At 40.5% G+C, this 24,564-nt stretch overlaps 1 protein-coding gene across 1 annotated transcript; it reads left to right on the top strand.

Moving 5' to 3' along the window:
* Positions 1-14,375: 14,375 nt before the first annotated feature.
* On the top strand, positions 14,376-24,183 carry LOC134514725 (alpha-1-antiproteinase F-like). Its single transcript, XM_063332891.1, has 4 exons — positions 14,376-14,784; positions 18,219-18,489; positions 21,395-21,542; positions 22,737-24,183. The coding sequence occupies exons 1-4, from the start codon at positions 14,397-14,399 to the stop codon at positions 22,923-22,925; spliced, it is 996 nt and encodes a 331-aa protein (XP_063188961.1). The 5' UTR covers positions 14,376-14,396; the 3' UTR covers positions 22,926-24,183.
* Positions 24,184-24,564: the final 381 nt, after the last annotated feature.

Raw genomic sequence — 24,564 nt, 5'->3', positions numbered from 1 at the left:
CCACAGAATTTTGTTCTTTAATAGGAAAGAGAGTGATGCTTTTAGAACTAAATATCGACTGAATAAAACATGTTTCAACAAAACATGTCTGCAGGTAAGCTCAACTGCAAAGTGAGTTTAATACACAGAGAAATGAACATATATACTGCTAAATATACTCATTTTTGTCCGTGACAGTGTTTGTTGATTTTGTAATGCTTTCCTTAAAAATACAACTATGTTTGAAAAATGGAGCCTTTTTTTAGGTTCATGAAGTTTAGTAAAAAACAAATCCCCAAATCCTGAGAAAATGAAAAATACCCTCTCAGTGTCCTTGAGACATATATATTGGTATGTACATTTTATCTCATAAATGAGTCTTTGTCTGATTTATATGATAAAATGTATATAGCAATCATGAGAGAAATGAAAAATTATATAGTTTGCGTAGTTAACAGAGTTCCGGAATCATAAACTGAGTTTACTACAGAGGGTAATGCTAGGTCATTGAGGGTATAACTTTATTCCATTCTGGAGGGAGTTAGTACCGTGGTCCTTGCACATCTCAGCTCTTTTTCATGGTGGGGACTTTTAAGTTCACAAAAATTTCAAAATGAAATATTTACTTTGGAAAATTAGACCGTGGATTTCTATTAGAAGAGTTTAAAAGTGTTTTTCAATTTTAACAGAACAGAAGATAATATATTGTTTCAAATAACTCGCCGTTTAGAGCTAAATTTTCACATACGGCTTATAACTTTTCAGTTATTTGCAACAGTGAAGTATCTTGCACTTTCTATAAACATTTCATTTAATCTTTCATCAGGTACAGTTTCCGTGTTTTCTTTGAAGAGGGAAAGAATATCCATCTCCAGGCAACCCGAGGGACGCCTGCATGGACGAATTACCATGAGGCAAGTTGGGGTGTGGATTTACAATATGTCACCTGCTCCACCCAATGGCTTCTCTCTGTGGTACATGTAAGGACTTTGCCACCCATCCGTTGAGGTGCAAACTACATGACACTCAATGGGGGTAAGATTACATGGGCATCCAAGCAGCTGTTGCTAATGCCACCATAATTTCACAATCTGTGTTATCTCTTAGCAACTTGTTTGTGTGGTATACATTTACCATAGCAAAAGGCTGTACACAAACAGAAAGGGAGCTCAGAAGGGTATTACTTGCAACCCGGTACTCAGTATCGCCTTAGTAAGAGACAAAGTGTATTTGTATTTGTGGGTAGTGTAGTGTATTCGTTATTGCAAAACTCCTTTGTGGGGTGAAATGTCCACCAGGAGTGTTCTGGGAAGAGATTTTTAGCCAAACAGTATTTTATGTTGACTTTTTACTGAAATGTTTTTCTACACATAAGCTAAAGATGTTGATTTATTCCGTTGTTGCGGGTAGACAGAGAATGCAGTTAACATTATTCTTCTTGCATTAATGAGAGATTTGGACAGACTGCTGCCTCCAAAAGAGAGAGTGATCTTTTATTTTTGTCTCCTTTTACAAAGTTCTGCATTGGACTTTTTAAAAGAAAATAATAGGACTATCAATAGTTTGGTGTTATTTTGTATAGATACAAAACTGACTGTATGAAGTGTGGCTAACGTATTTAACCTCATTTTTAGAAGCCTCTTGTCTCCTCTTGGTCTCTCCTCCTGACTTTTTCCTCATTTTTGTGTTATTCACTCTAACCTGCTGCCACTCACGTTTCCACTTCGTTTTCACTTAAAATGCGTTTATACCACTTGTCCATTGTTGTTCGGTTCATCAAGCAGGAGAGCTGAAATTACATAACATAGTAAAAGAAATCCAATGAAATCCATACCTAATAGTTGTTAGTGCTGAAATATTTGCATCTATGGCTTAGTTATTAAACCCTATGCTCTGTGGATATCTAATTACTAGAACTGTAATTTCAGAGTTCCTTTCTCTTTTTATTTCTTTGTTCTCCGTTACTTCTGAAAGACAGAGCAAAATCTCAATAAAAATATTTTAATATTTTGTAATCCAATTCTTTAAAGCATTGGAACTGTAGCTTTCAAGGAGTGGATTTTTGAAAATGTTCATGCACATAAAAATAACCTCCTTTTGCTTCTAAAGTGCTCAAATTGGTAACAAGCCTGTTTATATGCTGATGAAAACTCTGATTTCTTTGTATGCTAAACTCCTTTGAAAATCTGACTCCTTAGAACTTCATTAACTTTTGAAAGTGGGACATAGGCTCTGAAAACACTATAGCGTTTCTGAAAATATTACCTTATAGCTTCCCATCAACATTTATCATGTTGAGCCAAACTGCAGAGACTGCTGACAATGGTTGCTCTATCTGGAGAATGTCTCCTTTGGCAAGCACAGGTTTTCTTTCAGAACAGTGCAAAAATTGGAATGGTATTTTTAGAAGAGCTATGAAGAGAATCCCATTAAGGTTACAAACCCATCAGGTAAGTACCTTAAAACTGGCAGGAGTAAAGAACAAAATGTGTCTTGTAATGCTTGGAGTTGTTTAGAAATAGAAGTTAATCATGACTTGATGTGAAAAATAGCACTGCCATACCTTTTTATGTGTAATATACAGCCCATTTTCTCAAGGAGCTGGTAAAAACTAAGCCAGTATTCCTGCAACTGATCTCACAACAGAAGCAGGAGCTGCTGTCTGCTTTTTTTCTGTGTCATGTTGTTTGCACTGGAGTACGAGAGCTGCCTCGTTGGACACCATCCTGTATATATTTGCTTGAGTGACCATTACTACTCTGCAGTAAATGAAGGGTAACCTGCTCCTACATGGAAGAAAAAAAAAAAAAAAATAAAAAAGAAGTAGATTAGTGCATTTTTACTGCAGGATTTGAGCACGCGTACAGGGATTTAGCAGAGAGTATCTGGTGCCTAAAAACTCCCAGCTTTGCTTATCTTGCAGTAACCTGTTCTGATTCCCATAGGTTCGGGAAACTGTTGCAATGGGCAAAACTGCAAACAAAGCTTGTGATATGTGAAGGAAATTCCAAGAGATTGAAACTTGATTCCCTTGAAAAGCCTTGGAAAAGCAGCAACCGTTGGCATTTCCTCTGTTGACTTCAACTGGGTTTGGATTAGGCCACATCTTTTGTCCTTCAGCAACAAAAGTGGGCTGCTGCAGTCTTGCAGGACTTCAGAGATAATGTCTTGAGGTTGCATCAGTCTCTGAACAGCCGAGGCAAAACATAAAGTCTCACCATCGTTTTGCCATCGCGTGAACCCTCTGTGAGTCTGCAGTTTGCCCTGCAGGCGGTCGGAAAGCCTGGTGGAGCTCAGCTGGTGCTGCAGATCCAGATCCTGCTGAAATCCAGGAGGAGGGCTCCTTTTCTCATTAGCTTGCTTGGATGAGGCCCTCTCCAGAAAGCAGTGGCCACCACCAGATGAGTCCAAAGTGTGAGTTCCTTTATACTTTTCCTGTCCCGCAGTTGCCAAAGCTCTTCCTGCTTTAGCAGCTGTTGCAGAGTGTCTCTTCACTTAGCAGCTCTTGAGCAACTGTTCCTTTTTTCTTTCCTTTCATGCCACAGCCCATTATTAAGCAACTTTTAAAATACATGCATAGATAGATCTATAATATATACATTCTTCAATGACTGGCTTGTACATTGATTGAAGAGGTAGAAGGGACACGTGTCTGTGGGAGGTTTCGGTCTTGTTATGGCCTGAGGAAAACAAAGTTACTTGATTTTCTTTTTGTTTTCTTTCTCTAGAAGGTATGTCTCTCCCCTTGCGATGCTTTGGAACTTTTCCTGACCAATTCACATTTCTGGCATCCACATCTGTTAGTCTTTTCTGTGGAGAGAGGGTTAGTCCCAAGTGCCACTCCATCAGAGGTTGCTTGCTGGGCTGCTGAGGCACACGCTTGGCAGATAGAGGAGGTGACCGAGAAAGGTGCCCAGCACCAGGATATGAAACGGGCCTGTGCTGTTTTTGGAGCAAGGGATATTCGTGGAGCAAGGACACTGAATCCTCCTTCCAGCAGTGAAGTGGGAAGCACAGCAGCTGTGCTGTGCCACTGATCTGCCATCACCTCTCTACAGAACATACTAAGTCAACCAGCTTTCCCATGCCCAGTGTCGATGCAGTTATAGTCTCTCTCTGTTTCCAAACAGGTTTAAAGGCACATTTAGCGTTTGAAGATTTTCAGAGGCTGCTGCCAAAAAAAAAATTTGTGAAACAATTGAGCTGAATCATTTGGGGCATACATCACCTATTGTGTGTTACATGGCAATTATGATGAAGGCAATTCGCTTTTCATTTAGTGTCACAGTTGTAACTCACAATTCTTCTTCAGTGATACACCCCACATTTTCTGTGTCCACTGAGTTAAACCATTATAAGTATGGTTTTTAGCTAGCACTAGACCTTTTCTGCCCACCTCAGACATATTAGCCACGCAATGATGTTGCGAATAGTTCCAGTCACCCAGAACCGGTTTACTAGTTACCCTGACTAACCAAATTCAGTAAGTCTGTGAGGTCCTTTGCCTTCTGGACATGTAGCTTCCTCTTCCAATGTCATTACTATTGGTTCCCATTGTTTATTGTCCTAGAGCTCATTTTCTTTGGGCTATTGTCAAGGTTGCCCAACAGAAACCTTTTCAGGTCCTTTGTCTGCCTGTCTTTCAGAATTTGGAGGTGCTGTTTAGTCCTCAGCCTGTATGTCTGCCCTTGGATGATGATCTTCATAGACCACCAAACATGTGCTCATTATGATCATTAATTTATTTTATGACAGTGATTTTCATCATGATCATGAAGTGATGGACACCCCCAGCATCCCAAATAAACCATTACTTTAGAGTTGTGCAGGCCTACATTTCCCTTGGCTGTAGCTTAAAGATGTTAAAGGCATTCAGATTGTTTGTTTTCTGCTAAATTAAATATCTGCACATGACAAATCCCATTTTGCTCATTTGTTTGCTTGTTGATAAAGAGTGCAGAGTCCAGATCAGAATTTAACTTTTCAGCCTGTCGGAGTTGAGATAATGGAGTTTAGCCTTCTGTATACCACTGCAAATAGTTGCAATAGCATGTCTGGAAACAGCGTATCTCCTGAACAATGGGTTGGTGCAATGGACCAGTAGAACAGCCACATGTGCAGCTGTAATATTTCACCCTAAGGTTATTTCACAGGAGTGAAAATAACCATTTGAAAAAAAAAAAGGTACTCTTTTTTGAACCAGTGTGAATAAATCTTCACCTACAACTTTCCAGAAGGCAGTAAGTTGCTTCTTGCTGAAATATGAAGTGTGCCCTGTTAAGAAGTATGTTCATTTAAGTCCAAACATGTCCCACAGAGAGGTCACCTCTCAGATCTAATCTGCATTCTAGGGAGTGCTTTGCTCAAGGACACATGCTCAACAGCATTCAGATTACTCAGCATTTAACAAAAGTGCATCAGAACTTGATCTTATCCAAAAAAATGGATCTCATGATGACTAGCATCCTCTTCGCTGGTTTGTATTGTTTTGCTGACAGAGTGAACTGCTGTCTGCATGTTCTCTACAAAACAGCTGTTGATATTTCTTTGATGATATAAAGCTCCTTGAGATTTATTGATGAAAAATGCGCTAGTGTCTCGTGTGTAAGTAAACACTCTTTTTTGAGGTGCACGTTTCTAGTGTCATGGAAGAGTTACTATAGTCTGGGATTGTGGCTAGTCTGACCATCTGTGCAGGGCACAAAATTCTTTGGTTTTGTTTGTTTTGAGAAAGCCATCCAGAGCGGAAGCCAAACCTGATGAGAGGAAGTAAGAAAAAGGATTCAAGATATTCTTGGGATGGTTGCCTATGCATGGTTTCTTAATTTAATATTAAGAATTTTCTCTTCATGGTCGGCTGTGAACTTCATTTTAGGTGGATTTTATTCTCTGTAGTGTTTTAGCCTCCTCATTTATTTAAAATGTCAAGAGCTGGTGATAAGGGCTGACAGTAGAAAGCCACTAACCTTGGTGTCTGTTATCACGGTGTTAGTATTTTGGGAGAATGAGATTGTTGAAACTAAGAGGAAAACAGTGTTATGTGGATTTTCTCAGCAGACAGAAACTTAAAAGCTGTAAAATTTCACTAAAGGCAGATCAAAGAAAATGAGCAAGGGCAAGCCGTTAAAATTGCAAAAGATATGAAGCGTGGGTGTTGTGGTTTGGGCTGGGCTGGCCACTAAGACGAGCTTCAGATGCTCTCTTTTACCTCTCTCCCCTTCAGAGAGGGAAGAGAAAATGAGAGGAAGAGAGAACTTATGGGTTGAAAAGAAACTAAACTGTATCAATGAAATATTAATAATAAAATAATAAAAAGAAAAATAAATAATATTATTATTAAGAAAATAATGAAAAGTATACAACATATACCAAAAAGTATCAGGCTCCCAGGACGATGATCACATCACTGGCAGACACTGGGAAAATCCCAGACTGGACTCAGAGACAGAGGGGAGCTGAACTCAGGAACCGGATTCAGAAAAACATGGATTGGGATCAGAGGCAGATGAACAGAGTCCTCCTCAGACGCCTGCCATTGAAGACAGAGGCTGACCCCTTTGACCCCTCTGCTTTTATACTGAGCATGGGGCAGATGGGATGGAATACCCCGTTGGTCAATTTTGGGTCGCCAGTCCTGTCCCCGCGGGTGCGACCCCTCTACGCTTTTCCGCTTCCGACCCTCCAGTGGGGCACATAACAAAGTGAGCTGACCTTGGTTGGTATAGCAGTAAGTATAAGCAGGAGCCTCTCTGCATTCCATTCCTTGGCATTAACTATAAACAGGTCTTATCCCTCCGGAAGTGGACATTGTATGAAAAACACGCCATTAATTTCAGAGAGTGCTGTTAGTTAGAAGAGACTTAACCAAAAAGTAAAATTACTGAACAGAAAATTGGTTCTGTTTTACCTCAAACCAGGAGAGTGGGACAGCGATTTACAGACCACTTGGGAAGAGAAAAAGGAAAGGAGTTTTCTTTTGTAGCAGGAAAGTCACATTTGACTGAAGGACTTGCTGATGAGAAAGGGAGCTGATTTCATGGGAGAAGCAATCCCCTGACTTTGAGGAGAAGCCACGAGCAGTAAACCAATACCAGTTCTTCCGTGTGATGATTCTTCAGCTTTCTTGAGGCAAACTGCTATCTACTTCTTGTCCTCACCTCTCCCTCTCCCCTTTGTGTAACGTTGAGGCTAAAGGAGATGCTGGATGTGAGGGCAAAAGGTGTCAGCGGGGCCAAAGAGGACTTGGTGGTGAGTCATTTGAGGATGTGGTAACTGGATGGTGTTGGTGCTTGGAGGGCTTGTGTTACTGGGTGAGGGATTTAAAGAGACGTGAGAAGAGAGGGCTGGAAGGACACTGAATTTCAGGAGAGGGCTGTGTGTGAGGGGGTCTTGGTCTCTGGCTTGATAGGAGAGGTATTGTACAGAAGAGGCCTGCCCTACCTAGCATTTCTTCCTTACTCTTCCTGCCTCCTTTCCTGGCACCCTTACTTCTGGCTAGGAAAACAAGGACAGCCAAAAGGTGAGAGAGGACTCAGGGATACTGTATGGCTCTGTTGAGTTCTCTGCAGAAGAAGGGATGTTAGGAGAAGTTGAGTGGGATCCTTCCCTACCTCCTCTCCAGGGAAAGAGAGATGGGGAGCTAGGCGGGAGGGAGAAGAGCTGCCAAGCCACAGCCACTTCTGTCCTTTTCCTGACAGGTGTTCTCATTTCTGACAAAACACTGCTGTGTTTGAGAATAGTGACCTAATTCCAGAAAAGCTTGTAAAGGTGTTTCAAGAGAGTTTCATGTCTTTACATACAGCCATGCATTTCTAGTGATAGATAAGATATCACTAAGTGTATCTAGGAAATACTGAATAGTAAAGTGTGTCTATTTGCTTGTGACTAACACAGGTCCCTGAAGAGTGAATGTAGGCAAAGTGTGACTTTGAATGTGGGGGCTCTGGAGAAGGAGGAGATTAAAAGTTAAAGGAATCATTCACCATGACGCTGGGGACGTGTGTGGGCTGCTGTCTGTTCCATTGAGTGATGAGAGAGATGATTGAGAGACTAAGATTTTTGGAAATAAAAATGAGACATTGAAGGAAGATAATAATACTTCAGCCTTGGGGGCGGTGGTGTTCATTTGCCAGTTATTTGGGTTTTGTTTCCCTCTAACTTTTTTAAGGGAGCAAATGTGTTCTGTTGGACTCAAACACTGCACCCTGGTGAGACTGTAACCCAAATGATGCTGTCACCGTGATACTCCCAGATGGAGAAATTCTTCAGATTGTTTTGGAACCAGAAACCAGAAACCCACTCCAAGCTATCCCAGTCATCGATAGTTTGGTGAATTCAACCTGTTTGTTGTGTAGTGTGATGGATTTACTGGTAAGAAATCCTGGGACTAAAAGGATTGTGAAAAGTCCCATAACTAAACAGAGATGTCTTGGAGTGCTTTCTGTCTCTGTAAGTCATCTCTAACAGTGCTCTACCTACTGAGCAATTATTTTTGAGAAATTCTTCAAGATCTGAACCATTTATAAAGGGCCATATTTTTTTTTATTGTGGGGAAACACGTGTCCTAGGTCAGATGGATCACACCTTACAGGTTACACAGGCTGTACACTCTCCCCTATTATATTTTCAGGAGAAAGTACTGCCAGCTCCAGAAAAGTACAACTTAATATAAATTTGTTTTGCAGTCCCTGTTACCTCCCTTTTTAATTATGGTGATGAGGAAGTGCTTTAGTTTCAATGGGACAACAAATTAAGAGATTCTTCCATCTCTTTGAAGGTATATACACACCTGGTATCTGTGGTTTAGCACAGGCTAAGGAGAGGCTCTGGGGCCTTGTTTATGCAGTAGAATTCCCTACTTATGCCACCAGTGGTTACTGCATATAGCAAAGAGAGGAAACTTGCATAATCAAACCTCTTTCATAGAATCATAGAATCGTTTAGGTTGGAAAAGACCCTTGGGGTCATCGAGTCCAACCATCAACTCCACTCTAGAAAGTTCTCCCCTACACCACATCCCTTAACACCACATCTAAATGACTCTTAAACACATCCAGGGATGGTGACTCCACCACCTCCCTGGGCAGCCTATTCCAGTGTCTGGCCACTCTTTCTGTGAAGGATTTTTTCCTAACGTCCAGCCTAAACCTACCCTGCTGCAGCTTGAACCCCTTCCCTCTTGTTCTATCGCTAATTCCCTGTGAGAAGAGACCAGCACCAACCTCTCTACAATGTCCTTTCAAGTAGTTGTAGAGAGTGATGAGGTCTCCCCTCAGCCTCCTCTTCCTCAAACTAAACAGTCCCAGCTCCTTCAATCATTCCTCATAAGATTTATTCTGCAGGCCCTTCACCAGCTTCGTTGCCCTCCTCTGCACTCGCTCCAGCACCTCGATATCTCTCTCGTATTGAGGTGCCCAGAACTGGACACAATGCTCAAGGTGTGGCCTCACCAGTGTTGAGTACAGGGGGACAATCACCTCCCTACCTCTGCTGGTCACACTATTTCAACTTCTTTGCTCAAAGCAGATGTATTTACACTAAATTTTGCCAGCTGGGTCTTAAGCACAAACAAACAATTCAGTGCTAGCTGTGTTAAAAGCCATGGGAACTCTGAGAAAAGTCCCTAGTGTTGGCGAGGGAATTTCCTGTTCACTGTCCATATCGTATCTTCAACATATGCAACATTACTCTGGAATATCCCAATCTTCAAAACTGAAGAAAATGGGTGAATTCTTTGTAAATCAGTATTCTGCTTATAGTTATGATAGAAATGATTGTTGTTGAAGATTTTTCATCAAATACAGAAATTATGCAGTTGGGTCAGAAACTGTTACCTTTTCCTTTACCTTCCTTCCTCTCATGGCTTGACACTGGAAAGACACAAAAGACAAATCTGGACTTTCTTTAAAACTAGTGTCCAGAGACTCACATTATTCATATAAATTGATCTTGTATTGATTTTCTATGCTTTCTTTCCAATTGCAGGGCAGGCTTTTCCATGTTCAGTAGCAGGCTTTCTCCTGTAAGTGTCCTGAGGTGTGGTCTAGGTGTGTTCAAATCTAGCTTAGTCATCCATCCGTCACCTTGTCATTAGCATGGCGTCTGTATTTAATTGGGCTTCCTTCCTTCCTTCATCAGAAATCAGTTTTTATACACCATGAAATCTGCAGCCCATTATTAAAAGGTAGCTCTAAGTGAGATTCTTGGCTCTTATTTATACAAGAAGCAGTGAAAATAGTATCTCAAGTACTCTTTCAGATGAGTGCTGTGCGTGAAGAACACATTATGTGTGAGTCCAGTATACTACCTCAAAGCTTTCTATTTCTCAAGCTTTAGTTCATAAGCAACTTGTTTAAGAGGGTTTTTTTGGCATTCTGTTGAGTCTCTTGATAGGTCATAATCATCAACAACTTTCTCTGCTTGCATCTTTGCCTCCCAGAGAACGTTGCTGAGTTATCGTTGCGGTTAGCATTTCAGTTGTGCTTAGAAACAGCATTGAGATCAGCACTCCATCTGTTTTGCGTATAGTAAGGGTTGGTCCCTCCCCGGAAAAGCTTGCATTCTGGAGGGAAAATGAGAGAAAATATTATCTTAGTTTTAGAAGTGGAGACATGAGACGGTGTGCTTGGGGGTCTGGGGCTCCTGGTGGACACCAAGTTGACCATGAGCCAGCGATAAGCTCTTGCAGGAAACATGGCCAACAACATCTTGAGCTGCATCAAGAAGAGCATTGCCAGCAGGTCAAGGCAAGTGATCCTTCCTCTCTACTCACCCCTGGTCTACTCATCTGGAGCGCTGCACCCAGTGCTGGGCTTCCCAAAGCAAGAAAGGCATGGGCATACTGTATTGGCTCCAGTAAAGTGCCATAAAGGTGATTGAGGGATCACAGCATCTAATGTATGAGGAGAAGCTGAGAGAGCTGGACCTGTTTAGCCCAGAGAAGAAAAGACCTGTGGGGGTCTTACCAATGTGTACAAATACCTGATTTCTCATGGGAGGAGTGCAGAAAGAGATAGCCTCTTCTCAGTGACATCCAGTGACAGGCTAAGGGGCAATCAGCACAAATTAAAATACAAGAATTCCGTTTAAATGTAGAGAAAACCTTTTTTAGTGTCAGTGTTGTCAAACACTGAAACAGGTTTCTCAGAGAGATTGCGGAGTCTCCATTGTTGGAGGAAGTCAAAACCCAACTGGACACCGTCCTGAACAACTCGCTGTAGCTGACCCTGCTTTGAGCAAGCTGTTGGACTACATGGTCTCCAGAGCTCCCTTCTTCAATGCTTCTGTCTTTCTGCGCCCACTGGCTTGCCCCAGCTGTCACAGGAGGTTATTGTAGTGAGTAGAGCTGAGCGCAGGATACCAGCCTGTCTGATCTGACCTAGCTGAACTTGGCAGACGATCAGAGGGGCCTGCTCCCCACATCCCAGATCACAAGATAGTAAGCAGGTCTAAAGATTTGCTCTATTTAACACCCACGTTCCTAGGCTTCTGTCCCCTGTCCCCAGGCCATGCTTGTAACTGGGATCACCTGCATGCAATGGCATCCCAGCTGCATTCCTTCTTCCCCGGGCACACAGCCCTGCGAGTGGCCCAGGAGTCACTATCGCAGCTCTTGCTGCCAGCGGATTCCCCATGTGGGAGTGGATAGTCAGGCACATTTACGGCAGCACTTGCTAATGTAGCAAAACAGTGTTTTAAGCCCTGCACCTATGAGAATCATCGCTGGCTTCACCTGGATACAGTCAAGCCCAGACATGGGTATGCAGGAGACAAGCAGGCTAGGTCACAAAAATTCAGATTGTCCCAGCGCATCAAGCCTTGTCCTCCCGCCTTAGTCGCAGCAATGCTCTAGTCACTGGGAATTATGTTCAAGGTATTTCTCTGGAGTTACTACTTCTGATGACTTTCTTGTTCATAGAAGAGTAGATTTGGGCAACTGAGATGTGTATGAATGTTCAATATCAAGAAGCAGTAGGTTCAGTTTGAGGAAAATTGGTTTGAATCTAACCAGGGTGATCAGATAGTCATGAATAATAATGTCACGTGTGAAACATACATTCAGCAAAGTTAGGTGTCCAGTAAAACTAGTTTCAACATTGTTTGCACTACCTAATCTCTAAAATTATAATGTATGAGTCACAGCCCTTAGATGATCTTAACCTTTACTAGAGGATTCCCTGCTTTGTGTTCAGCAGCATAAACAACTGAGCAAGGACCTGTGCAGACCTGGCGAATACAACAGGACCCTTTTGACTATACCGTAAGTAATGTATTTTTTTCTGTGGCAAAATTGTCAAACGTTATATGCAGGACAACAGTTTATGAATAATCAGTTGAGATATTACCATGTTCGTGTTCAAGTTGCAATTTAAAGCTTTTTGTATGGTTTTATTGTTTTGGTTTTTTAAACAAAAAAGAAAAGTCCTCTGTGAGATAGGCATGTTTGTATAGCCTGACTCTCTTTAGGCGAACGGCATCTCTAAATGTTTTAGAGAGTTAAATGAAGTAAATGGTTGATAGTAACAAATGGAGGGCCTGAAATGAAAGGGAAGTGGGGACTTAAGGATTGCTCTCTAAAGTTTCTAGAGAGTTGGGGGAAAAAGAAACTGTGGGTAGAGGTAAAGGCTGAAAGAATTAGAGCAAGAGTGATGGTGGAACAAGTCACAAACAAATCAAAGAGCTCAAATTTAAATGTGTTCTGGATATAAAAGTGAACTGTCTGAAAGTGGTTTGTCATGGGGCTCAGGCCCTTCCTAGCAATAGTAGTGTTGCTATAACCACGATATTCAAAGGGTGTGAATAAAGTCTGAGTTCACTGAATTTTGGAGAACCAAGATGCTGGAAAGCGGACACAAATGTTAGTAGCTAATAAGGATTCAATGCTTTTACAAAGCACGAGAGTTTGAATATCATTTCTAAGTGCAAGTCAGAAACCTAAGATATTTTTCCCCTTTGAATATCCTTACATTTTCCTCTGGAGAGTACTTTATTTTAGAAAAGATTCTGTAAGTAAAGTGACCATATACAACAGGAGGATGTTCTGGATTTCCAGATATTCCACATCTTTACTTCCTTCTGTCTGTTGACAAAAGTTGTTCAACCAAATGTGGTACAGTTAGTATTAATTTCTAGAGTTAAAAGCATTGCCAGAGATGTGGAATGAATGGTTTCCCTGTTGCTCTGGAAAAGGCTTTCCTGTTCTATTGGTTATCTTTTAGTATCTTTGTTCCTCCAGAATTCACTCGTTCATCTTCACATTTCACCATCACAGCCGTATCTGCCCAGATCACTCTTTGCTGTCTTTCTGATGATGAACACCACAATTGTTCTAGAGTTTCCTCTGAATATTTTTTTTTTTTTAATTTTATTTTCAGCTGATTTGGTTCAATCCCTGGGCTAGATGTGCCTTTGCATGCAGCCAGCACGCTTGCTTCCATTTACTGTTCTGTTCCCTTTCTCAATAAGCAACACTGTATTTCCAGAGTCTTGATAACTTCCTAATTGCTCAGAGCATATTTCTCTCTTTTGTTAGCTACGTGGAAGTTGTTTGGTTTGTTTGTTTTTTTTTTAAATGGTGCTCAATTGTTCAAGATTTATGGAATCTTTGTAAATGTTCGTCACTTCCTCATTAACAAGCGCATTCACTTTCTCTCTCCTGCCTGCCTATATGTTTGCATGCAGCCCATTCAAAAAAACATATATTTTAATTCTCACAGTGGAGGAATACTGTGCCTTTCTTCTGCTTTGATTTTTCATCTTTCTAAATTTAACTGACTAGCCTTCACTGGCTCCCTTACTTTCTGTTCTACAGACGTGTACTTTTGACTTACAGCTTTTTATCACTTAAAACCACATTAAAAACAGAACACTGGAAACAAAACAGTTTCAAAGGAATTGTAGCCTAACCTTAATGAGGGAGTCTTTGGTATTACTTCATCCCTCTTTGACTTTAATTTTTATTCTTTCGTAACTTCTTCAGTAGATTGAGTAATTTTCCAGAACCTACTTCCTTGAAATAGAAAGCTGGTATCCCTGACTTCAAATGGCTTGGAATCACTGGTACCAAGCCCGCTCTGTACAATGAAGGGATTGACTTATTGCTAAGCACAAGGTAAAAAGATTCGTAAGCCAAAATTAATTTCTCTTTTGTTCTTTTACAGAGTTATAGAAACATGAAGATGTTTTTTTTCCTGTGTCTCTTAATGGTTGGGATTCATTCCAACAGTTATTGCTATGAACCTAATCACCAAGGTGTAAGAAACCAAAATCAAAGAGGCCAAGAAAAACAAATCATGCTACAGCAGTCTGTAGGGAACAGTGTTTGTCAGTTTGCATGTTGTTTCTTCAAAGAGATCTCTTCTCGTGAAAACAGTGGGAATGTTTTCTTCTCTCCATTGAGCATCTCTACTGCCTTTGCCATGTTGACTCTGGGTGCCAGATCAGATACTCTGACACAGATTCTTAGGGTCCTTAGCTTTAACCCACGTGAGATTTCAGAAAATGAAATACTTGAAGGTTATCGTCAACTCATGCAAATGGTAAACAGGAAGAATGCGGGGTTACAGCTGAATATGGGAAATGTCCTGTTTGTGCTTGACCGACTGAAGCCACAAGACAAATTTTTAAATAATCTCAGAAACTTCTTTGAAGGAGAAGCTTATCCTATGAACTTCAAGAGGGCTGATCAAGCCCAGGTAAAGATCAACGAATATGTAGCAGAAAGAACCAATGGGAAAATCAAGGACCTCATAAATAATCTTGATCCACTTACTGAAATTCTCCTTATTAGCTATATTTATTTTAACGGTAAGATATACATATCATATTCTCCTACTTCATACGTTATTTCCTCAGGTCTGTCTTGGATTTCATCACCTTTTCTTGCAATATGGTTTTGCAGGTGGACTCATATCTTGTTTTCCTTCTGTTCCTCACTTACACTTAATTAGAAACAAAGCTATTGGAAATTATGTTCTGCTTGACACTGATGATAATTCCTAGCAAAATTTATGGCAAATTTTCCTATATCTTTTAATACATACATTTCTTTATTTCTGAAGATTAAGTGATATATACTTTGAGGAAGGCACCTCAATTCAGTAAAGCATCTAGTCCTATACAATCTGAGGGGATTTAAGCCCTTTCTTAACTGCTTTGATGGCTCAGAATTACTTTGAAAACCACTTCAGCTGTTTTTTTTTTGTTTAGCAAATTCAGAGTTAAATTCAAAGAACACTGTTAAAGTAAAACTTAGCATCTTACCTAGAAGGAAATATGTTTACTTAAGAATTTTGCTGTTACTGAGTGTGTTCATGTATCCAAAGCTAAACATGTAACACTAACTTTAGTTTCACACTCACATTCTCCTTTTTTTTTTTTTTTTATTTTTAGTTAACTATGCCTTTACTGATAGTATGGCTGTAGTCCTCATGTGTCTAGAGGCACAGGTTTTCAACCATTTTTTTTTTGATTTGCAGATTCTAATATTTTCCAGTGAAGAGATGGACCCACCAGTATCAAATACAAGCCTAATGACAATAAGCTTGTTTTTCTTAATTAACTTGTGCAGGCTGCTTAGATACAGTCTACAGATCTTCCCAGAGCTCATGAGAAGAGGAGCAAGGCTGTAAGGCTCAATCAGTGGTCTAACAAAAGATATTGTGCCTTCTTTCAAATCTTTTCTCTTTTTCTCATTTTATCGTATTCTGAAAACAAAGCAATTGTACCCAGAAAAATAATAATCTGTAATTTATCTGATAAAAATATCATTAAGCTTTTTAACTGAAACAGAGAAGACGTATTAGAAATGCTATTCTTTTAAAAGAAATGCTGTTCTTTCAAAGCAATTAACCTGGATACTTCCACTCTCCTCCCCAATATGAGGCTTCCCCCCAAAAGCAATTCAAAACCGTATTTTTGTTTTGCTTTCTATCTGTGTGTCTGCTCCTTGTGTTAATATCTGAAGATTTGGCCACAGATAAATGAAGCTGTTTGGAATACAGATGATTGATGTTTCTTAATTCTCTTGAACACATACTTGTTTGTCTCAAATGTTTTCAAGATAAGCTTTGTATAGCATCAGGAAAGTCTTTCAAAACAGGCAAAAAAGCTGCTGATTTTTCTTTTACTGAAAGGTGTTTGAAGAAGGAGCAATAGATTTAGTAGCACAGTGAGGACAAAAGCCTGAGAAACCTTGTATTAAAGGTAACTTCTTATTACAGATAACTTTTACCTGTTTAAAATTAGATGTTCATCCTTATTACTGAAATGATTTCCCAGATCCTCCAAAGGTGGTGAAGATTCAGTTTTAGCTCTTCAGTTTTAAAGAAAATAGATTAAAGAATGGTATTAATAGCAATAATAAAGATTTTTATCTTGAAGTTGAGAGTAGGTTAACCCTAATTGATCCAGAGGCTGGGATTCATCTAGAGAGGATCTCTAAAACTCAGGTACCTCTATAACCAGTCTATACTTCTAGGCTCTTGTCCACTCTCTGTGCATTACAGCCTTCCTCGTGCAGTACTGGTGACTCTCCTCCCCATTTTTTGTGGTGTTAATGTAGTGTGGAAGTCCTTCCCTAAGGACAAAAGACTGGCAATATTTTCCTGGCTCTTGGCCAGGGGGCATGCTATTCCACTACAGTACACCAGTCTCTTATCATGCCCTGGCCAAGCTGGTCACCACAAAGTATCGTACTTGGAGGTTCATTATTCCACTTGAATGCTGTGAAGCATTTGAGAAAGTTGCCATCCCTAGAAGGTATCCTCCTAAGAGAGAGAGGAGAGCGTAGGTAAAAGAGTTCCTTTGAAACAGGGGGAAAGGATTAACGAATATCATCTCTGTCTAATCTGTGTGCTAAATCCTAACATCCTACTCTGTTTTTAATCAAGCAAAGCTTTTTCTGAAATAAGGGGGGTGTTTTCCCTGAGTTGAGCACTATATAAAGGTTGTTCGAGTGTTTCAGGACTTTATCATTCATGTTTCTGTGATTCAGTCTGCTTTTTCTTTCCTTAAGCTTATCAAGGCAGAAGTCCTGCCAGTTACATACCTGATGATAGAAGAAGTCACTGTTAATGAAGAAACATAAAAGTAGCAACTTTTCCCATCTTTAGAGTATTGGCAGTTGTCAATTTGTATTTTCAGAGCTCAGGGCATGGACTAAATAATTCTTATTTCACTCCTTCCAGATACTAAATTAAGTGCTGTTTATGTCTATTTCACAGATGGTGGAAACAGCAGACGATAATTATTTCATTTGTACCAAGCTGCCTAGTAATCATTGTTCAAATAGAAATCAGAAGTCAAAAGGGGTTGCATCTTGTTTCATGGTTTTCTTGATGGCACTTATTTTACTTAGCATTGTGGCTCTACTTTTGCCCACTAAATTTGATAAAAAACCCTAGATTTGTTCTAGAAGGCAAAATTTACTACAGAGCAACACCTCATCTCTTTATTTAAAAAAAACACAAAACAAAACAACAAACCAAACCGAAAAACAACCCAAACTTTTTCCTTTTTTTTTTTTTTTTTTTTAAATCTGCTCAGTGGATGAGGTGGATAGCTGGAATTTGGCTTAGAGATTCCTCTCTGCTAAGGATAAGAATCTTCCAGAGTTTCACTGCAGACTGTTTCACTATGACTGACCAAGGAGCCTTTGGAAATTTAATATTGTGAATATGACATTACAAAAGGTTTCTTTTGTTGTTTTGTTTTGTTTTTTAACCCAGCAGTCTGGTAGAATTAAGTTCTTCGTTCATTTATTGGCCATCAACTGAAGTGGCATATAAAGTCCTTCTCTCTGCAAGTAACGTGAATCCCTTCATTCCTCTGGAGAATTCATCCCTCATGTCACCCTTCAGAAGTCTATTTTGGTGTGGGAATAGTGAAAGGAGAGAATCTCTTTTCTTCTGAGCTCTCATGTAAAGGCTGCATCATGAAGGCTTTGTAGGCTCCTTGAAACTGTTGTCATGGAGAAAAAGTGCACACTAGAACACTTGGTGTCTCATCTAAATGAAGGATATTGTGGCCTGCTGTAAGGTCTGAGGGAGTTCTTTACATCACACTCTACCTACTGTGTCTTGCGATTGAATTATTCTGAGTATTCAGTAAGATCAAGTGCTCATTGCAAACTGGTTTCTCTTTGGTACAGCTGAATCAGCTTCAGTTTCTGTCATCTATGAATGTGTCCTGTGGTTTCGTGTCCCCAAAATATCCTGTAACTCTGTCTCTTATATTTCAAGCTGAATGGGAAAAACCTTTCGATCCAAAATACACTAAAAAGAACAAATTCTTCGTGGATGGGAAGAAGGCTGTTGAAGTCCCGATGATGTTTGGAATGGGCCTGTTCAAGCATGGCTATGATGAACAGCTGTCGTCCACTGTGGTGCAAATGGATTACAAAGGAGGTGCTTCGGCATTTTTTGTTCTGCCTGATAAAGGAAGAATGAGGAAGCTAGAGAAAAATTTGTCGTGTGAACGTATGTCAAGGTGGAGGACATTAGTCTCAAAAAGGTATAACTCTGCAGTTCTTGCTTCAGGTGGTAGGCAAGGAGACACATCAGTTTCAATCCGCTAGGCTATGACACAGAATAAGGAAAATATTTTTATTTCTGTTTTAGTCTACAGAATTCCCACTGACCAAAGTCGAAATCTGTCTCTCTGATGTCCCTGTGTTTTCATATTCAGTACTGCACAAAGTGAAAACCTTCACAGCTTTAGGACTTTTGCCACTTCCACATTTTGTTTCCCATCTTTAACTCTCCACAGACCCTAGTTTTCTGTCTTAAGACCTCTTCTCACTTTTTAGGGGGAGGTCTTCTGCCTGCTCCTATTTACAAGTAAATTCCAACCACTTCCCTTCAGCCTTTTCTCTTGTCTTTTGCTTCCTTTCTGCCTATTACAGTTACCAATAATGGCACATTTAATGCTGAAATAACAACTTCCATTGGGCAATTGCGAGGACAAAGCTCAATGACAAGGGTATAGAGCAGCTGGCACATTGCAGAGTCACTATCTTCAGGCTCTCTGAAGACTTAGGAAGGCAAAATTGGAATAAGCTACACTTGCTTCAAGGTAACTTTGAGACCAGGAGGCAGAAAGGTTATATTCTTTCTAAAAACAACTGTAGACTCCTTCCATTTAGTGTTGCGTAGTAGTAGCCTTTGATGGGACAAAATATGTGTACAAGCATAGGCACAATACGGTTATAGAATCAAGCCCTGGTGTTCATTCATGAATGTGATGTGTCACGCTAGAGACCTTCACGCATACATATTTGAAAATTGTATTTTAGGTGGTCGGTTCTCAAGACAAAAATGACATTCTAATACAGAAAACAAAAACCAGTGTCACGCTCTTAACTCTGATTCATTGTTAAATCTTATCAAAATAATGTAATTTTTTTTTTATTTAAAAAAAAAAGACAGAAAAAATGAGGTAATTCTCTGTGCACCTTCACAGTTTTGAAACTTCTGGGAGCAGCTATTTGGTTTGTGACTAAAATCACTATAGGACAAATAAAATGGGGAATCGAGATACTTAATGAATCATTTTTTGTCAAAGAAATGCAATTACCTTTAAAATTATCAAGAAAAAGACTAAATTCAGCTGGGGGGATTTATATTTCCTCTCTCCATCCTCTCCCCACTCCCCAAACTGGAATAATCTACCTAAAAGCCATGAATGGGAGATGTAAATCTTATAATCTAAAAAGGCATCAGTGTCAAAGACGAGCTTGTTTCATGCAGCTCCCCATTTTTCACCATGACAGTTCTCTCCTGCAAAATAGTGACACAAACTCCTCCTTTTCCCCTCTAGTTTTCAAAGTAGCCGATTGTCTTTGCTATTATTTGGAGTCTCTGCGAGATCTTAGTAAATGGGTTTCAGGTAGGATATGGAATGATTTAAGGACTGTGGGCAAGCTGGTTTTGTCCGTGTTTCTCTGTCTGCAAACTGCTGTCGACACAAGTTGCAGAAGCGTTGTGAGGAGCATTTTTCATTACTGTTGGCTGCTGAACAAGGGATGGCACCAAAGTATTGCCAGTACAGGCAGCTGAGATCTGTGTAATGTCTGAACTGTGGAGAAAACATCGCTTTGTCTTCTCTAAAGTGTATCCCAGTGCTTCCTGCCTGGTCGCATTGCTGCTGTGTGCCTATGGCTTTCCCCTTCCTGCATGTTGAAAGCAAGTGGGGGCTTGTGATTAAGTGTCTTGATGTAATAGCAAGCCAGATGATTCAATGATAGGTGCATCCTCACTTGAGACAGCAATCAGCACAGTCAGAAATTAGGCAGAAGTAAGAGATCAGCAACCTGTTATCAATCCACTAGAACCCCCATTTTTGGGTACCAGACGGACTTGGCATTAGATGCTGTGCTACGCTGGAGGTATGGGCCCTTTCCTTCCCCCTTGTCCACTGGGTGACTTGCTCTTTGGCCAGCTTCATGAAGTGTTCCACATCTCCCTGACCTGGAACCCTGTGTGGCTGTCCTGGTTTCTCACCTGAAAACAGTGCCAACTGTCAGCATTATCACTAACCTCGGTCTCCTTATGCTGCTTCTAGCTGTAAATGTTGGCTTTGACCTTTGCAAAGGAACTGTTAAATCCTTACTGAAAGAGCAAGGAAGAAATGAGTCAGAAATATGGAGCTTTCATTAATTTATTGAAAGCAGCAAAGTAATCAATTCCTGCCCCCTCACCCTCCCCCCCCAAAAAAAAAAAAGAAATTAAAAATTGAATAAATCAGACATTGGACTTGACATAGAAAAAGAATTATCTATTGAATAACTATATTCTGTTAATGTTCTTTTGTTTTCTTCTTTGTCATCTATACAATCACCACCACATATTGTCCCGCGCCTTTGGTGTATAGCTTTTTTTTTTCCCTGTCCTGCTTTATATGCTAACCACACAAGGCCAACATTTTTTTTTTTTTCAAAAGCGGACTTCGATGTGCTGGACTTTTTGTGCCTAGCCCAAGACACCCAAAAGAATCACTTTTTCACAAGGTGAATCCTCTGCATCCTCAGTCAAGGGGCATGAGGAAGGTGCTTCCAGCAGAATGCACAAAATATCACTAACTTCTGAAAACTGTCAGGTGAAGGTCCTTAGGGAGGTAGAGCTGTACTGGTGCGCTGAATGATCACTGGGTCAATCTCCCTGTTCACCTGTTGGATTACTGCAGACTGTGAGCCAGCAACCTACAACCCCGTCCTCTCAACCAGCCTTCCAACATTGTTATAAACCTTTTCTTCTCCCCAAATTAATGTCATCATACACCTCCCATATAGGCTAGAGAGAGCCTGCAAGCAAAGTGTCTATGGGGAGAAAGCAAAATGAGTTTGTCTCTTGGGGGTCTCTGTTATGCTGTGGTATCTGATCAGAAGGTTCACCATATTCTTGCATTTCTTTCCTGGCAGCTCAGCAAATATTTATCTTCCGAAATTCACTCTTTACGGGACATATAACCTAAAAAATATATTATATAAAATGGGCATCATGGATGTATTCACTGATAAGGCTGACCTGTCTGGGATCACTGGGCAGCCCCAGCACAGAGTTTCCCAGGTAAGTCATACTGCTTTTTGTTTTATGGGCCCATGGTTACTGATACTTGCATCACTTTCTTTACAACTATTCATGATGCAAAACTTGTGCAAATGGGCTTTGCTTCACATGAAAAGGCAGCTGTTGGCATACAGAGCATTTTGCCTATGTTACTTGTGCTGTCGGTGCAATTAAGTTGGAGCAGGTTACAAGTCTGTAATTTTTTAATCTAGGAGGCCTTTTTGATGTGTGTGGGGCAACCTTATAAAACAGACATGACCAAATCATCATCTATCCACACCTTGGTACCCTCCTGCAACGTGTTGTTACAGTCATTACACTGCTGCTTCTGCTTGTGCCTACCTTCTGTAACCTGCCGCTGGGGAAGTAGAGAGCTGTAGGATGTATCACTGCTTGTTTTTTATGGAGGGGAGGGAAGAGGAGAAACACTTCTTACTTTTGAACTGTTTGGGGAAAAGGAAAATGCAGTTATGAAAATGTTTGGCTTCAAGCCTACGAGCGATGACTCTCATTAGTGCCAGGCCCTGGCAAAAGCTACAGGTAAGTCATATTTCAATAAATCTGGAGTTTAAAGCTGACAATCAGTGCAAATTTCATTGTCTAATATGAACAAAACAATGGCCCTCATGACCTCAGGTGGAAGTTAGTGAACTAGAGTCTGTGAATGTCTTGATTTTGCAAGGTAAAGCTGACGTGATTCTCTGCTCTAGCCCTCCATCTGGCCCTTCTCCTTTGCTCCTATTTTTTCCAAGACATTGAAGAACATAGGAAACGTAATTTCAGGATGCTGTTCATTGTGCTAATCTGCATGTTAATTCTTCAATTATATGAACTTTTAATAGACAGTTAAATATGATCTTGCTCTCTTAACCTTTAGTCTGGCTCCACAGATCTGCACGAGTGGGAGCAGGGAATAAGAAAAGAAATAAAGCAAATGTTTTCACTAGCAGGGATGTGCCCCTTCACCAGTGATGCACTTTTCCTCTGTGGGGCTGGGAAAGCTGTGCTGCATGTAGATTGATGATTATTTTTTTTTTTTCCAACTCTGCTGTCTTTGTGCAGTGGACTCACACCTGTCTGTCTGATGCTTGTTTCTTACCAATAACTTCTTCGGGGCCTTTTATCTCAAGTGCTTATTGGGTGACTAGTTTTGTACCCCCTTGACTTGTCTGTAACGTGTCTGTTTCTTCACAGGCTATTCATAAGGCTGTGGTAAACGTGGATGAGACTGGAACCGAAGCAGCAGCTGCCACAGGCATGGAAATAGTGCCTATGTCTGTTCCGATTACCATTAACTTCAACAGGCCCTTCCTAATGGTCATAACTATGGAGAACAAGATACTCTTCATGGGAAAAATTGTGAACCCTCTGAAAAAAGATTGAGTTGATGTGCATATGAGGTATGCGGTGATCACCGCTGCTGAATCAAGTGTTTGACCTGATGAGTATGGCATGGCTACAGAGGGCTCTCCACCTCTTACCTGATGATGTTATTCACTGTTTTTTGTAGATGAGACTCTTCATCGATTTAAATTGTCATAGTTGCATGTTTGTTTGGGCCTTGGTTTTTTTTTAATTTTTTTTTTTTTTTTAAGAAGGTTGCATTCAGGCAGAACTGTCATTAGATCTGGGGCAAAATGGGCCTGTGTGATATTGACAGCATAGAAACATCTTCTAGCAGGGAAGATGAGGAGCATGTGGGTGGAGAGGGTTGCGTAAGCCTGCTTCTTCCCTCACAGCTGCCTTCTCACCTTTTTTTTGCGTTGACTGACAAATGGGTACAAGTTACAGCACTTTACTACTTGTGCCCATTTTCCTACCAACATGAAGTTCATACCTAGCATAGATCTTGACATGCATAATGTTTACTACCTTGCATAGTACCATTGTTGTCCAGTGAGTCTATTACACCCTTGCCTTTCAGCTGTTGTCCCAGCTAGGCTGCTGCAAAGGGGTCACAGAGAAGGTGTGTTTTTACCCTGCAGATATATACTGGCCTGCCCACTGTTTCTGTGAGAGTTTACAGTCCAGACTCACTCCAGGGCAAATGTTAGAGCATCTAAGAATTGGGTCTAAGAAAAGACGAGTAGATCAGATCTCTGCAGTCCAGTGCCCTGGAGACAGCCTTTTTGAATCAGATATACAGCTCAGAGCAGCCAAAAAACTACTTCTAGCCTATGCCTGCACGTAAACCAGCTTCTGGAATCCACCAAGCAGCAGGAAACACAAGCTATCCCCACCCTGGTGCCAGTGCCTGTACCGTGACTGTCTGGCCCTGGGAGATTACCCATGGTAGTAAGCACCATTCCAGTATTGTTTGTAGGATCAAGCACCCTACCGGTAACACCTATACCCCATAAGTGACACTTACCGTGTCTCTTGACGTAACCCCTTCTGTTCCCAGACTGTCCAGTAACACAACATTGGTACTCTCTTCCTTCTCTGCTTCATGGTTAGCATAGCCACAATATTATAAGGATCTGTTTTCACTATTAAGATACACAATACTAAAAGTTACATTCATAATGCACGTGCTTATTTATTTTTTTCTTGTTTACTTTCCTACCTATTTTTACTTCTGTTTTTCACAACATCTATCGTCATTTTATTTCTTTCCTCATGTTCATGGTATATATCTGAACTCTGGTTGCAGGAGGGGTAAATTATTGACTAAAATGGGTTAGTCTGTTAATAGGTATTAAGCATTAACACCAGTCTTTGTACAGCCTTGTAATATGCAGACAAATGTACTACGGTAGAAGAACAGCAATGAATAAACATGACATTTAAAAGTTTCTAATTTTGCTATTTTATTTCTATAATTCAGAGTTAAGACTTAAGTATGGTTCAAGCAGGGGTTTTTGACCGGTTTCAACAAACAGTTATTAATATACTGCTCATATATATTAGATCAGCACGGTAATGCCAGTAATGAGCTTCAGAAAGCCCTCTGCCTTTGGCCAGAGCAGTAAATCCCTATTCAGCACATAATAGGTTATCTCTGTTAAGAGGAGAACTTTTT

Source organism: Chroicocephalus ridibundus, chromosome 4 (assembly GCF_963924245.1).
Source record: "Chroicocephalus ridibundus chromosome 4, bChrRid1.1, whole genome shotgun sequence".
NCBI classification, from domain to species: domain Eukaryota; kingdom Metazoa; phylum Chordata; class Aves; order Charadriiformes; family Laridae; genus Chroicocephalus; species Chroicocephalus ridibundus.
This window is presented reverse-complemented; position numbering and strand designations above follow the sequence as displayed.

Excerpts from the sequence above, each read along its gene's own strand:
- LOC134514725 (XM_063332891.1), top strand. The coding sequence starts at position 14,397 with ATGTTGACTCTGGGTGCCAGATCAGATACTCTGACACAGATTCTTAGG. Across the intron at positions 18,490-21,394 it reads AGGACATTAGTCTCAAAAAG|CTCAGCAAATATTTATCTTC; the intron begins GTATAACTCTGC and ends CTTTCCTGGCAG. Across the intron at positions 21,543-22,736 it reads CCCAGCACAGAGTTTCCCAG|GCTATTCATAAGGCTGTGGT; the intron begins GTAAGTCATACT and ends GTTTCTTCACAG.